Genomic DNA, 15,435 nt, shown 5'->3' with positions numbered 1-15,435 from the left:
CAAGGCCAATGGCAGAGTGGGCAAGCCACTTACTTCTTTTAATAGGGCCTTGCTGATTCATTTACAAAGCAATCAGGTAGGGTATCCCATTTCCTTCCACCAGCAGAATTCATGCATTGTTCATTTATTTGTTCAAAACACTGCCAGCCACTCTTTTAGGATCTGGGAATTAAAGCAGCAGGTAGATGAAGCAATATCCCTGTCCTCATGGAGCTTACGTTCAACCTGTATTCAAGCCCATTAGACCTTCCATGGACCCCTTACCTACTTCCCACACTGACCCACTGCTGTAAAGGACATAGTTCCCAGCTCAGGTCTGTGCTGCATGCACTCTGTGCCTCCTGGGAACTGAAACTGCCTCTTTGTCATAGTAACAAAGAGCTTGCTGGGGGCCCCACAGAACTACTGCTCAACCCACATTGGATGCCTAAATGGATGCTATATCGTTGTGCAATCAGAATCCTGGAGTTGTTCATTTCTTCATCCTTTGGCCCTAATATTTATGATTCCTCCCACCAAAATCTGTTGCTCTTATAGTTTGGACTGGCTGTGCTGCTTCTTTCTCTACTCTTTTATTTATTTATTTATTTATTCCCTACTGGGGCTCGATTCTGCAACCTGGGTATTGTACCTTGACCAGGAATTGAACCAGAAACCTTTTGGTGCATGGGATAATGCCCAACCAACTGAGCCCCACTGGGCAGGTCTCCTTTCTCTACTCTTAATCCCCATTCTTCTCATTTCCCCCAAAATAAAGAATAAGAATGGAAGTCAGATTCTTGGGTTCCTCAGAAATTTGCTTAATACAAATTATTTCTCAAAATTATTGAGCCTAAAAACAGTTATAAATGAGAAAATGTACATTTTGGAATGTAGTGAATGGCTCTACACCAAGCTATTAATGGAAGCAAATGGTATGGGTCATCTGGAAGTGGATCCTGTTTGAACTTTGGGATTTCAGACCTGATTTTTCTTTGACAGCACCAGTGATTTATCTTCCTCATTGAAGTTAAGCACCAGAGACGTCAGTGCTTACTTGATACAGTGGTTTTCAAACTTTCTCTGGTGGAACCCTAGAATCAGAGTGACACTCCCAGGGACAGAGGCAGAGCATGGAAAGGTATAACATCACAGTTCTGGGCCCCTCGACCCCTCTCTCAGTCAGAGCCACTCTAGTTCTTTCAGTTTGGTATATTGGAGGTGCAGTTTGGTATATTGGAGGTGCAGGTACAATTTTTCTAAGTAAGAGGGTTTCCCTTTGAAAATCACTAGTCTAAGACAGCCATCTCATTCTCAAACTAAGAGGTTGAGGATATGCCTTGGTCAGGTGGCTCAGTTGGTTGGATCATTGTCTCATACACCAAAGGTTGTGGGTTCGGTTCCTGGTCAGGGCATATACCCAGGTTTTGGGTTCAATCCCAAGTTGGTGCGAGTATAGGAGACAACTGATCACTATTATCTCTCACATAGATGTTTCTCTCTCTCCCTTACTCTCTCTAAAAATCAATAAGAAACATATCCTCAGGTGAGAATTGAAAAAAAAAAAGAAAGAAAGAAATTGAGGCCATAACTTTTTTTTTGGGGGGGGGGGGGGGGTGGGGGGAGGTCAGCCATTCCTTTTCTATCCTTTTTTTGATATTTTAGTTTTCCAAGTACAGTTTACATACAATATTGTATTAGTTTCAGGTGTACAACATAGTGATTAGACATTTATATACCTTAAAAAGTGATCATCCCGCTAAGTCTAGTACCCACCTACCACCACACATAGTCTGTTCTCTGTATCTATTAGTCTGTTTCTGTTTCTGTATTGTTTGTTTATGTTGTTCTTTAGATTCCACATATAAGTGAAATCATATGGTATTTGTCTTTTGCTGTCTGACTTATTTCACTTATCATAATACCCTTTAGGCCCATTCATGTTGTCTCAAATGGCAGGATTTCATTTCTTTTTATGTCTGAGTAATATTCCATGTATATATGTACCACATCTTCTTTATTCATTTATCTCTTGATGGACACTTAGGTTGCTTTCATATCTTGGCTATCCTATATAATAAAAGGGTAATATGCAAAACGGTGGAACGACTGGTTGCTATGATGCGCACTGACCACCAGGGGGCAGACGCTCAATACAGGAGCTGCCCCCTAGTGGTCAGTGAACTCCACAGGGGGAGCACCGCTCAGCCAGAAGCCAGGCTCAAGGCTGGAGAGCACATAGTATTAGAAGTATCATGCTATCTGATTTCAAATTATACTACAGGTTAATATAGCAGCGGTGGCAGGAGCCTCTCCCGCCTCCACAGCAGCACTAAGGATATCTGATTGCCTAAGGATATCTGACTGCCGGCTTAGGCCCACTCTGTCAGTTGGACATTTCCCGAGGACTCCCAGTCTGCGAAAGGGCGAAGGCCTGGCTGAGGGACGTCCCGCCTCCCGTGCACAATTGTTGTGCACCAGACCTATAGTTATAAATAATGCTGCAATGAACATTGGGATGCATATATTCTTTTGAATTAGTGTTTTGGGTTTCTTTGGATATATACCTGAAGTTGAAACATTGGGGTCATAAGGAAGTTCCATTTTTAATTTTTTATGGACCCTCCATACTGTTTTCCACAGTGGCTGCACCCATCTGCATTCCCACCAACAGTGCACAGGGGTTTCATTTTCTTCACATCCTCACCAATGCTTGTTGTTTATTGATTTATTGATGATTGCCATTCTGACAGGTGTGAGGTGATAGTTCATTGTGGTTTTAATTTGCATTTCCTTGATAATTAGTGACATTGAGGATCTTTTCTTTTGTGTATTGGCCATCTGTGTGTCCTCTTGGCAGAAATGTCTATTCAGGTCCTCTGCCCATTTTTAAACTGGATTGTTTGTGCTGGTGTTGTTGTTTTGGTGTGAAGTTGTATAAGTTCCTTATAAATTTTGGATATTAACCCCTTATCAGATGTATCATTGGCTAATATCTTCTCCCATCCAGTAGTTTGTCTTTTTGTTTTGTTGATCGTTTCCTTTACTGTATACAAACTTTTTATTTTTATGCAGTCCCATTTGTTTATTTTTTCTTTTGTTTCCCTTGCCCAAGGAGACATATCCAAAAAAATATTGCTAAGATTAATGTCAAAGAGTTTATTTTCTATGTTTTCTTCTGGGATTTTTATGGTTTCAGTCTTATATTTAAGTCTTCAATCCATTTTGAGTTTATTCTTGTAAGAAAATGATTTTCATTCTTTTGCATGTATCTCTATCCAGTTTTCTCAACAGCATTTATTGAAGAGACTGCCTTTACCCCATTGTATATTCTTGCCTCCTTTGTCATAGATTAAGTGACCATATAGCTGTGGATTTATTTCTGGGCTTTCTATTTTGTTCCATTGCTCTGTGTCTGTTTTTGTGCCCGTACCATGCTGTTTTGATTACTTGTAGTATAATTTGAAATCAGATAGCATGATACTTTCATCTATGTTCTCCTTTCCCAAGATTGCTTTGGCTATTCAGGATCTTTTGTGGTTCTATATAAATTTTAGGATTATTTGTTCTAGTTCAGTGAAATATGCCATTGGTATTTTGTTAGTGATTACGTTAAATCAGTAGCTTGCTTTGGGTAGTATGAACATTTTAACAATGTTAGTTTTTTCTGTTCATAAGCATGGTATATGCTTCCATTTATTTGTATCTTCTTTTATTTATTTCTTCATTATCTCATAATTTTCTGAGTATAGGTCTTTTACCTTCATGGTTAAATTTATTCCTAGGTATTTTATTCTATTTGATGCAATTATACCATAAATGGGATTTTCTTAATTTCTACTTCTGATCATTCATGATTGGTGTATAAAAATGAATCAGTTTTTGAATATTAATCTTGTATCCTGCTATTTTACTGGATTTATTTATTAGTTTTAATGGTTTTTTTGTATAATCTTTAGAGTTCTCTAGGTATAGTATCATATCATCTTTAAATAATGACAGCTTTACTTCTTCCTTTACGATTTGTATGCCTTTTATTTCTTTTTCTTGTCTGATTGCTGTGACGAGGACTTCTAATACTATGTTGCACAAAAATGGTTAAAATAGACATTTTTGTCTTGTTACTGATCTTAAAGAGAAAGGTTTTGGCTTTTCATCTTTGAGTATGATGTTAGCTATGAGTTTGTCATATATATCCCAGCCACAAACATTTAATTGTCCCTAAATATCTATCTTTTTATACTAAAGCTGGGTAGAGGAATTTTAAATACCAGTAGTCTGGAATTAATAGGGATAAATGGAGTCAAATTTATGGAACTTCCCTCTCTGCCATCCGTTAGGAAGGTATAGTTACTAAGTCTCCTGTTTTGCACAGAGAGCCTGTGACTTAGCAGGAGAGGTAGAAGATCAGGTTGAATTTGGTGCTGTTGGTAGAGGTGAAGAAATATCAGAGGGCATCATCACAGCTTGAAGCATGAGTTCAGTCATTCTTCAGAAAAACTATGCCATGCAATGTTCCTTATGGGGTGGGGCTGAAAGCATTGTCAGCATGGGCCCAGCAGGAGTCCCCCGTGGAACCCTGGTGCCTCTATGGGCTCAGGAAGCCAAGCTAAGATGGCAGTTCTGTATATAGTTAATTCAGAATTATCTGTGTGTGGATGGGCCTTTTTGTATAATTTGTAGTTTGAGTTCTCCTTTTTTAAAATTAGCAAAAGATACAGTTAAGCTCTCAATGACTATCCCAAAACCTAGATGAACATCAGGATCACCTGTGGAGCTATCAAACAAAACAGATGTCAGGGCCTTCTCTCCCAGATAGAATGACTCAGGGCCTGGAAATGTGAAAATAAATAGATAACACCTTCCCAAGTGATTCTCAGCCACCATGGTTCCCACCCTGACAAGTGCTTCTCAAACTCTAATAGGCCTAGGAGAGTCCTGGACATCTTGTTAAGATGTGGAATCTGACCCAGCAGGTCTGGGCGGGGCCTGAGATGCTGCATTTCTAACAAGTGCTCAGAGGAGGTTGATGCTGCTGGTCTAGGGACCACACTTTGAGAAGCAAGCCTCTAAATCTTATTCAAAGATGTCCATGCCCTTCAACAAGAATTTTCTGAGCTTCTCCCACATGTCCAGCACCCACAAGGCACTCCTGAGGACTCAGTATGAGGCACCCAGCTGGGTGGCCCAGGGTTTTGAGAGCAAGGGCAGAAGGCAGTATCAGATGGCAGACGGCATGGTGAAGGTGTGGTGCAGTGGCATCATAAATGTGATAATTCTCAAGATTCTTGAAAAGCTAACTCATTCTGCCATGGCAACCAGCAATCAGAGGTGTCGGTGATAGATTAAAACTTGACACCTAATTTGATTGGAGGGGAACTGAAGATAACAAGTACTTTATATTTGTGTAGCACCTTATTTTTCCATGGAGCTCCAAGCATGCTGCCTACTCCCTAACCTGGGGAAGGGAGGGTGGAGGGGAGCTTTAAGAATAGGTTGCAGGTTCTAAAGCCATATTATTAAGTGAATGCTGGCCAGTCCCTTCCTCCCACAACCTGAAAAGCAGAACAAGAATAAAGGGCTAAAATTACCCCAGATTATACATAGCAAAGACTTACTCTTGGAAGAGGTTCTGTGGTTGGAACAGACTCTCAGGGGAGGTATGGAGTTCCCTGAAAAGGAAGGTCTTACCATCCCAGCTCAGCCATTTCTGTCCATGAAACTGTGGCCAGTCACACAATGAAGGAAGGAATCAGAGTCTCTGAAAGGTCCCTCCTGGCCCCTATGTTCTACAAAGTATGACATTTGACTCTCTGGGAGCCACAGGATGGGCCAGAAGTGTGTGTGCATCAGAGGGACCCTAGAGGATCCTTCCAGCCCAGAGGGAACCAAAATCCTTTGGCTCAGAGAAGCACCTTGCTTTGTGAGGTGGGAGCATCCTGCCTCTGTGACTGTTCTTCTTCCCCACCCTCCCTCATCCTCCCCACCTGGAAAGCTTAACCCTGCCCGCAGGCCTTCTGCAGAAGAGGCCCAAGCCAGGCCCAGACACACTCTGTTCTGTGCTGATACTCCTGCCCTTTTGCATTTCCTACATACCTTACAGGAAATCAAAGCCGTTAGTCATTCCTGCCAACTCAGCATTCCCAACCCTCCCTACCTCCTTCTCATCTCTGCTGCTGGGACTGGCTTAACCAGTCCTATCTGAACAAGAAACTGGTTGATCTGTAAGGGCCCCACATTTAGACCATGGGACACACCAGACATCTGAAGGCTTTGGGGCCCGTATCGTTAGACAGAGAAAATAGGATTTAGAATGAGCCTGGGAGGGGGCTGGTATTTCCCCAAACCCAGATTTTTGGTCCTAGTGTCTGCATGTTGAACTTCTACTTTGGATCCTTTTGTCATTCTAGAGCATGATATTGTTAGATCTATAAGTCAAGGAAATGGAAGTCAAGCCTTCAAGACCAGTGTCTTTGAGCTGGAAAAAAAGGGGAAAATAATTCAATGCAGCCTCTTGTTTTAGAGATAAGAAGTCCTGACATCCAGAGAGGAAGTGACTTGTCCAAAGGCACCCCCGGCCTATGGGACAGCACAGCCAGAACTAAAATCTAGGGCTTTGCCACTGCGTTATGCTTCTCTCTCATCACATGGCCCATGGTTGAAATCTGCTTCTGAGAAAGAGGTGTTCATTTCTTTTTCAATCCTGCCAGCTCTGGTCTCAAAGCAGAACCATTAGTTCTTCGGCAGAAAGGGATCAGGCCCACTTTCCTCTCCTATTGTGGACTATTGGCTAATTCTCATTCTGTGATCTTTGTCATTGGTGACAATGTGCAACACAGAGCAAAAAATAGCAGATTTGTTCCCCACATTTCAAGCTGAGCTTGAAGTGCTGGCAGTTTAAACGAACTACACAAATAAATCTTGTTTTGACTCATAGTCCAGGGGTGGATAAATATGGAAACCCCCAAGATATAATTTTACAGTCATTTTTTTCTTAGCATAACTGAAGGCTTTAATGTGCTGAGAAATTTTTGTTCTGGCTCCAGAGAGATAACAGCACCCTCCCAGTTAAGTGCTTTTCTTGCCTCTCAGCAAATAGATGTACACACACACACACACACACACACACACACACACACACACTACAACCAACCAAACCCAACAGCTGCACATTCGGAGCTGAATGTCAGTCCTCTGCTCCAAATTGACAGCCCTTGTTATTTAAAATCAGAGATGCATAATTTTTTGAATTCCAACTAGTCTGTCTTCTAACAAGCTCAAGTTCACAGAAAGGCAACTAACGTGATTGGAGATGTAGAGAGGCTTCTGTATCTAAGTCAGAGGAGGGAAACCAGCTCTCGAGGCCTATTTCACAGCTCAGAGAAGAGAGGAGAAGAGAGGAGCAGGGAGGAGCGATTGGGGCGGGCCCCACAAGACAGCAGAGCCAGGTCTCCTACAGAGATTGTGTGTGCGGCTAAGGGGCTTCAGTTCCTTCTGTCTGACCTGGCAGGCCTATGGGACTTTTATCAACATCTGTAGAAACGTCAGCAGAGGTTGGGGGAAGTAGACTTGTTCTCCAGAAGAGGTGAGCTTTGGACTTTTAAAAGGAAGTGTTGCTTCATCAGGTGGATAATTATGAGCATCTTTGTGGCAAGCGATATATAGGCTGAAAACCTAGTTATGTGTACAAAAAAGGTGGAGTTTAGGCAGAGGTTAAAGTGAGAGAGGACCATGAAACACCCACCCCAGCCCCAACCCCTCCTCGTGGGTGGCCCTGTGTCAGAGACTGACTTGGGGCTGGAGTGACGTCCACTGGCTGCCCACGGTAGCACACTCTCCAGTGTTATGTGTGGTCTCACTTATTTTTGCCACATCTTTGGAAAGAAACTGAATTCTCCTTTATCAGTGGCAGGCCAGGGCCCCTGGAGGGGAAGTGAGTTGTCCAGAGTGTCTGTGTAAGAGGGACAATGCAAAGAGCAGAAGCCACAGCTCCAGATGGGGACTTTCTGCTCCTTCTAAGCTCTTCTATGTTTATATCCAGGAATTTCTTTTAAAAAGAAGACTGCCCCTTCTTTTCCCAAGGGGCACACTGCTGTGTGTGGCGCACAGGGCTCAGATGTCAGGCTTAGGACTATTTCCTACCTCATCCGATCCCCTCCTTCAGTACCCAGCATCCCCTTTAAAAGGGAGGAAACTGAGGCCACCATTCATACCAGATTGGGTTAGACTCCTGCCCTGGGATTTCAAGTCTGATGCTCATATTTTCAGAGTTTCCATGTCAAGAAATCCCACAAGCCTTAGTCATTCCTCACACATAAATCTACAAATATCTCTCCTGTGCTCCAAGCAGCAAGCCTTTTGGCCCATTTCCTGCCTTCCTCCTCTTTCTTCCTTTTCTGTATAAAACTCTTTGCCCAAGTTTCGGTGGCACAGCACAGTCAGAGAATGGGGGCATTCCCATTAATTGACACAACATTCTTTATATGCCAAAAGTGGGGTTTTCACTTGCAAATTATTAAATGCAATCCACTTAACACATCAACTACAGTGCACATAATTGAATCTATGTTGATGGGTCAGAAGATAATGTAAGATCTTGTGCCTTTGAGTCACCATTACCAACATTATTTACCATCTTACCATGGATATGTGGAATACTGCTTTTAGAGAGTTCTAGTTAATAAGACACTAAATAGCAGAGAGTTTGTTGGAAATCAGAATTTAGAGTAAAATATTAGAGAATTGTGGGCCCATATACTAAAGGGTCCTCATAACTCAGTGACTTTGATGTCAAATGTTCTCTTGGACTCTCTGAGCCTCAAAATTCTCATTTAATAAATTTTTTCCTGACTGATCTGCAATAAAATTGAATGTATAGTTTAAGGAATCATTGAGGCTTAATTTCAAATGTAATTGCATTTAAACTTAAAATAGGTGTATCTATTGGATGGGCTTTGGACATTTATTTGAAATGGCAACATAAAATAGCTGAATTATTGGCAAAACTATAACTGTTAGCTTCTTATCCCACAGCCCTCTCTCTTTAGTAAGACATTTAGCTACAATGAATAACTATTCTCTACCAAATTATGATCAAAAGCCCCTAATTAAGTATCTCACAAGTAAAAATAACAACCTGCTTAAATGTGAACATTACCCTATGTTCTTTCTAAATAGCTGTGCCTGGCATCGGGCACCCTTTGCCCTTAGGAGAGGGACGGACAGTGCACCCATTTCACAGGGAGGATGCCATGGCACAGGGACTCTGGGTGCACAGGCCCCTGCTGGCCTGACGCAACTGCAGGAGGCGTAAACAGGGTTGACCCCTTGAACAAACCTGTCACTTCTGGCCCAAGAGGTGCAGTTGCTATGGCCACACAGTTCTTCCCACGCAGGGCTTCATTCAGAACAAGAGTACCCAATGACAAGGCTCTGCAGTCCCACGTGGTGACCTCCACGAGGCACACAACAGTCATTTTCCCAGCACTGTGGACCCAATAGCATGAATCAGATTTGGACCCAACCCTCAGGGAGCTTATGTGCCTGATATGAGATGCCTGGAGATGCCACTTCTAACCCAGCAACCCCTACAACAGCCCCAAACCACATTACATTAATTCCTTTGGTTCATTCTTGTTAAGACTAAGTCTGGTCATGTAGGAATGTCCTCAGGGTGTTGTGTGCCCTGGAGAAGGACACATCGTTCAAATGTACCCTCATCCTGATACTCATTCCCAGCACATCCAGGGGGTCTGTGTTCTGTCCAGCATCCAAGGAGAGTGGCGAGGGGGAGGTCATTGCACTGACAGGGACTGGAGATACCCAGAGTCACCCAAAGGCGGGCATCGGGCACCTGGCAGAAGCCTTGTAAACTGAGGCTGTCACAGAAGGTGGGTCTCAGCTGTCAGGATGACTCTGTTGTCACCTGGCCTATTGCAGCAGGAGGGCGTTCGCAGCCGGATGTGCCTCTCCATCCAGCATTTCAAGCCTGCCCTCTGGTTCTCCTTGTGGGTGCTTCTCTGAGTGGGGGATGTCTGTTCCGCAGGAAGCTGTGGGGGACTGTATTCCTGTACTTCTGCTGGGCAATAAAATTGACAACGAGAAAGAGCGGGAAGTTCCCCGGGGCCTTGGAGAACAGCTCGCCAAGGTAAGAGCAGGCCTTCCCATCTCTATGGACAGGGTGGCACTCAAGCAGTTAGGCATGTGCCCCAGAGCCTTGGGGGGAGCCTTCCCTGGAAGCCCCCTGGGAAGGAAGCGAGTAGGCAAGATAGGCATCCTGGCATCGTGGGAGCAGCCAGCTCCTATGCGTGTGGAACTTTCCATGGGAGCCTCAGACTGTAAGTGGGAGTTGGCCAGGGATGACTAAGGTATGGGGAATTTTCCCAAATTCTTCCCCTCAGAACTCAGAATTAGAAATTCTTAGATAGTGAGAAGTTGGCTATTTTAGTCCCTATCTGATGCTCAAATCCCATCATCTGTGTTTCCACTTGACCACCTCCTGGGATGAAACACTCACAGCAAGGCTGGTCCTTCTTTGGACAGCTCGGTAGAGAGTGCATCCTGTCTGTCAGATTGAGCCTCAAAGCTGTGGACTCGAGACAAACGCAGGGCATGCACTGGATGGCCTGCCCTAAAACAAGCAGCGGCCCGCGTGCCCAGGCTCAGAACCGACAAGGCTTGACGGAAATCAGGCAGCAAAACACGCAGCGCTCTCCCTGGGCTGCTCCAGCCCTCAGCGTGGTTGTCAGGGCACCATGTGCCGGAAAGATGGGGGTGCTGTCCGGCCAAGGATTCATCATCTTAGTGTGCTGGATCTAAACAGAGGCTCGTGGCTCAGAGGCTGGGAGAATGAGCACTGATAGTAAGATCTAAAGAAAAAAGAAGGAAAACGGGCCTGGCAGGTGTTCCTGTGGAGGGCCACCAAACAGCTACATCCACAGTCCCTCACCCTCAATTCCACAACCCAAAAAGCTCTGAAAACAAAAAGCAGTTTTGATTTCATCTGGCAGAGCATCTGACCAGAACTGACATGCAGCTATTTATGGTCTCTGTGTGCCACACTCTGAACGAATACTCAAATGTTTCACTGAAGACATATTGATATGCTTGGTTACAGGATGCTGCCCCAGACCCACTGAGCGTATTATGTAATATCGTGTACACATGCATTATCTTTCTGAAACTCAAAGTTTCTGGATTCCAAAATACATCTGGATCCAAGGATTTTGATTAAGGAACTGCAGACCTATATTTTTATCATCCCATTTTCTTCTTTCTTTTTTTGTCAGTGAAACAAGAACTGAGGCTCAGAGAAATTAAGTGATTTAATCAAAGTATCACACAGGTCCTCAGTGCTGGAGTCTGCACTTGAAGGTGGAAGACAAACTGTATCTTCCAATTTCAGGTCCTATGCACCCACCACCCCCGCCCCCTCACAATGAAACCTTCATTCTTCACAGACTGACCAGGAGTCAGGGTCTGACTGAGGTGGGAGGGGCAGGGGTAAAGAGGGTGGAGGACAGAGCTGGGTCTGTGGGGTGTGCAGCAGGAAAGCTGAATTGGAAACAAGCATTTGCACAGCCTTTTGATCTGCAGCCACAAAAGAAGTGTCCTCACTCAACTGCCTGCATCCCACAGGACATCAGCCTCCAGGGCTCAGTGCCATTAGCACTGTCATAAGGAAGCAGGACAGCTATAAATGGGAGTGATAAATGGAAAATGATGAGCCTTGGCCAAGGGCCCGCTGTGCGTGCAGCCCAGCCTCTGCCTGGTGAAGGGATGGACAGCTGTCCATGCACCAGTGCTGACAGCCACCGCTGGAGTGCTAATTAACTGTGTGAAGGAGCATTCCTATGGGAGCCCTCAGTGACATCTGCCCCTAGGCCATGGCATGCCTGTGTCTTGGGAAAAGTATGCTGCTGGGAGCCCTGCCATTAACTAAAGACAGGGCTGGAGCAGGCAGACCACTTATATCGTCTCTAGCCTCAGTCTTCCTGCCCATGAAGTGGGAAGAATGTCGCCCATCCTGGCCTCTGAGTCTTGGCCTGCATCATAGACTGGTGTGAAAAGGAAATGAGCAAACGCCCTACCAGAGCCTAATTAGAGGGAGTGTGAAGCACTAAGGCAGCTTATGGTTTTGTTGCTTTATAGTTGTTACAGCTCACCTGGGAAATGGTTACAGAACTCGCCTGAGAAGACAGAAATCAGCCTCTTAGAGCAGTGGTCGGCAAACTCATTAGTCAACAGAGCCAAATATCAACAGTACAACAATTGAAATTTCTTTTGAGAGCCAAATTTTTTAAACTTAAACTTCTTCTAACGCTACTTCTTCAAAATAGACTCACCCAGGCCATGGTATTTTGTGGAAGAGCCACACTCAAGGGGCCAAAGAGACGCATGTGGCTCTCGAGCCACAGTTTGCAGACCATGGTCTTAGAGAATGGCGAGGGGTGGAGGAATTAGAGGGGACTTGGAGAGGAAGCATGGGTGTGAGTAGATGCAGACAGGGTGCTCTCCCCTACCCCACAGTTCTCCCCAGCTCCCCTCCTTTTATTCCCTCTGTTTCATGATTCTAGGAGAACAATCTGATCTTCTATGAATGCAGTGCCTATTCTGGTCACAACACCAAAGAGTCCCTGCTCCATTTGGCCAGGTAGAGTACAGCTCCGCGGATGGGATGGGATGATGTGACCGCTTTGCGGGTCTGACAGGGACCACTGCACTCACCACCCCCCCATGCCCCTACCTGCGCCCTCACTGCACTCACCGCCCCCCGCAAGCCCCCACCTGCGCTCTCACTGCACTCACCCCCCCACTCCCCACCTGCACCCTCACTGCACTCACCACCCTCCCACTCCCCACCTGAGACCTCACTGCACTCACCACCCCCACACCCCCACCTGCACCCTCACTGCACTCACCGCCCGCCCCCCCCCCCACCTTCCACCCTAAGCTCACTGCATTCACCACCACTCCCCACCTCCCACCCCCAACTTCATTGCACTCACCATCATCCCCCACCTCCCACAGACCTCTCTCTGGTCTGTTTTCTGTTTGCCTGAGCCTCTGGGCAAATGGGCTGGTGGCCTGGGCCTTTGTGGCGGAGGGGGGTGGGGGGGGTGGGGTTCTAGGCTCAGGGACAGCCTCTGAAACCAAAAAAGCCAAGAAGGAAGCCTCCCTGCCTGCCACTGGGTCTGCAATCTTCTCTCTTAAAGGCTGCCTTTTCCCCAGGCATTCTTTATGTTTATTTTTATTGCTAACACTATTATAGATGTCCCCCATTTTGCATGTTCCCTTTAGCCATCCCCCTACTTTCCCCCCAACCCATCACCACACTGTTGTCTGTGTCCTCTTTTTAAATGCAAATGATCATGGGAAAGGTCTTATTTTAGGCCCCACTAAGCTGGCTCAAGTCTTAGCAGGGATTCCTTGCCAGCCAGCTGGGAGCAAGGAGGGGTTAGGGCTCTTAGGGAGGGGGAGGGGGAGCCCAGGAGAGAAGGGCCATGATGGGAGACCAGAGGCACCCAAGGTGATGGCATTCCAAGGGCTGGTCCCATGGGAAGACGCTTCCATAAACCTCTGCCTACATCAATATTAAGAAAATGCCACAACACACAGGGCCCTATTTTCCATACTTGAACATTCACTCCTTTATCTATCCAGGCATTTATTTCATTCCATCCAAGCACCAGCTAACAAATACCTAATAGTACTCATCTCTGCTCAGCATTCATTCTGGGGCATCTAAACACATTTTTATGTGAGTAATTAAGAGCCCAGAACAATGTCTATGCCTTGGCAAGGCTGTAGAGTGATGGAAGACCTGGGGAAAGTTTTAGGCTTTTCTCTGCACTGATTCTCAGAGCAAGTCACTCTGCCTCTGCGCTTTGCCCCTAAGGTAGGAACATCAGTCATATCTTCCCTGCCCACTCCCAGGTTGTTGTGAGAATGAAAACAGGTGCTGAACGTGAAAGCACTTTGACAGTATAAAGAGGGATAAGATACTTAACACTGTTTTTAATCCTTCATTTCCCACATTTAATCTGGAGTTGTGGTCACATGGGACAGCCCTTCCATAGAGTTAATAACTAAGAAATATATTTTCCGAGCCTCTATGTGTTCCAGGTACTGTGATGGGCTGCAGAAATGCAGAGACAAAAGATAGTCTCTGCTCTCAGCAGCTCCTTCAGTGCTGAGGGAGCGATGGGGTTTGAACAGAAGGGTCAGAGTGCTGTCATTGCACTACACCACCTGGAGGGTCAGGGGAGGCTTCCTGGAGGAGGTGGGAAGGCTCACTAGTGACAGAAATCTGGCTTTATAAATTATACTCATGTACCAGTACTCCACAGGGGGAGACTTGGAATACTCTCTCTGATGCTCTGGTGAGGTTGCGGTCCCTCAGTGTTTCCCAGAGGGTCTGTAACCCAAGGGCCTAGCAGCTACCCATTAGTGATGCTATCCCTTCCCTCCTCCCAGGATCCTCAAGGAGCAAGAAGACACAGTGAGGGAGGACACCATTCAGGTTGCCCGCCCTGCCAAGAAAAAACCCTGCTGTGGCTGAAAGGCACTCCCCGGCCTCTCCCCCCAGGCCTGGCTCACAGGGCCCACCTGAATCCTACACGTGGCTCCTGCACAGGTGCTCCCACCATGGCCAGCCCAGACCTTTGTCCTTGACAGGGACTTGCCTTCCCCAAAGAAAGGGGAGCTCCTCCACTCAGGAGAGCTGCTCTTGGAGCACCTTAGTCTTTCCTCTTGCGTCTTTCTCTAGATCCCAGATGCCCATTCCTTTCCCGCCCTCCCCCCACCTCCAGCTTGGCTTCCTGGGGAAAGAAACAGATGGGCTTTCCCAGAGAAGCCACCACGTGCCTTCTCCACCTCCCTTCTTCCCCCCACCCCTTGCCTTTAAGAGCCTTAGAATGTTACATTGCCATGGTAACTGTGCAGGGCCGACTTGCTGCTTCCTGCAGGCCACAGATACAGCACTTGGGCAATGAATGCCAGGGTGGCTGGTCTGGCTTTGGCTCCTGTTCTCTGGATGCCAATGGGACACTCTTGGCATATGCTTCATGGACCTCAAGGTGCCTGTGTGGTGTTGAGGGGAGCAAACCTATTCCCCACCCCACATCCTCCACCCCCAGGAGTCCTGCTCCTTCCCAGGCTTCAGGGCCCAGCCTCTCTGAGCAGCCACTGGCCCATGGTATTTGCCCCATGGGTTCTCAAGAACAGTGCCTTACAAAGAACCCCCAGCCTTTTCTCCTCACCACCCACCCACAGCCAGGACTCCCAGGTGGACTGGGGGTGATAAATGTGTACTTGGGGTTAGGGAGTGGGCTTACTTCCTGCTTCACTTTCAGAGATAAAAAGAAAACCAGGGGGGGAAAACCCATCTGCTGCTAAACAGAGCAACCATTTCTGGAGGGTATAAATAAACGACAGCTATGTAAAGCCATTTTCTAA

At 46.0% G+C, this 15,435-nt stretch overlaps 1 protein-coding gene across 1 annotated transcript in view; it reads left to right on the top strand.

Moving 5' to 3' along the window:
* CRACR2A (calcium release activated channel regulator 2A) overlaps positions 1–14,539 on the top strand; it is a gene marked incomplete at both ends in the record, with an annotated part of 77,577 nt that extends 63,038 nt beyond the window's left edge. The window contains 3 exons of the mRNA XM_080660335.1: positions 10,025–10,126; positions 12,555–12,631; positions 14,455–14,539. Coding sequence (XP_080516461.1) covers positions 10,025–10,126; positions 12,555–12,631; positions 14,455–14,539 — 264 coding nt within the window. The remainder of the gene's footprint in view (positions 1–10,024; positions 10,127–12,554; positions 12,632–14,454) is intronic.
* Positions 14,540–15,435: the final 896 nt, after the last annotated feature.

This window comes from Plecotus auritus (assembly GCF_963455305.1).
Source record: "Plecotus auritus genome assembly, chromosome: 3".
NCBI classification, from domain to species: Eukaryota; Metazoa; Chordata; class Mammalia; order Chiroptera; family Vespertilionidae; genus Plecotus; species Plecotus auritus.
The sequence above is the reverse complement of the archived record's forward strand: the minus strand, read 5'-3'. Positions and strand labels throughout refer to the sequence as shown.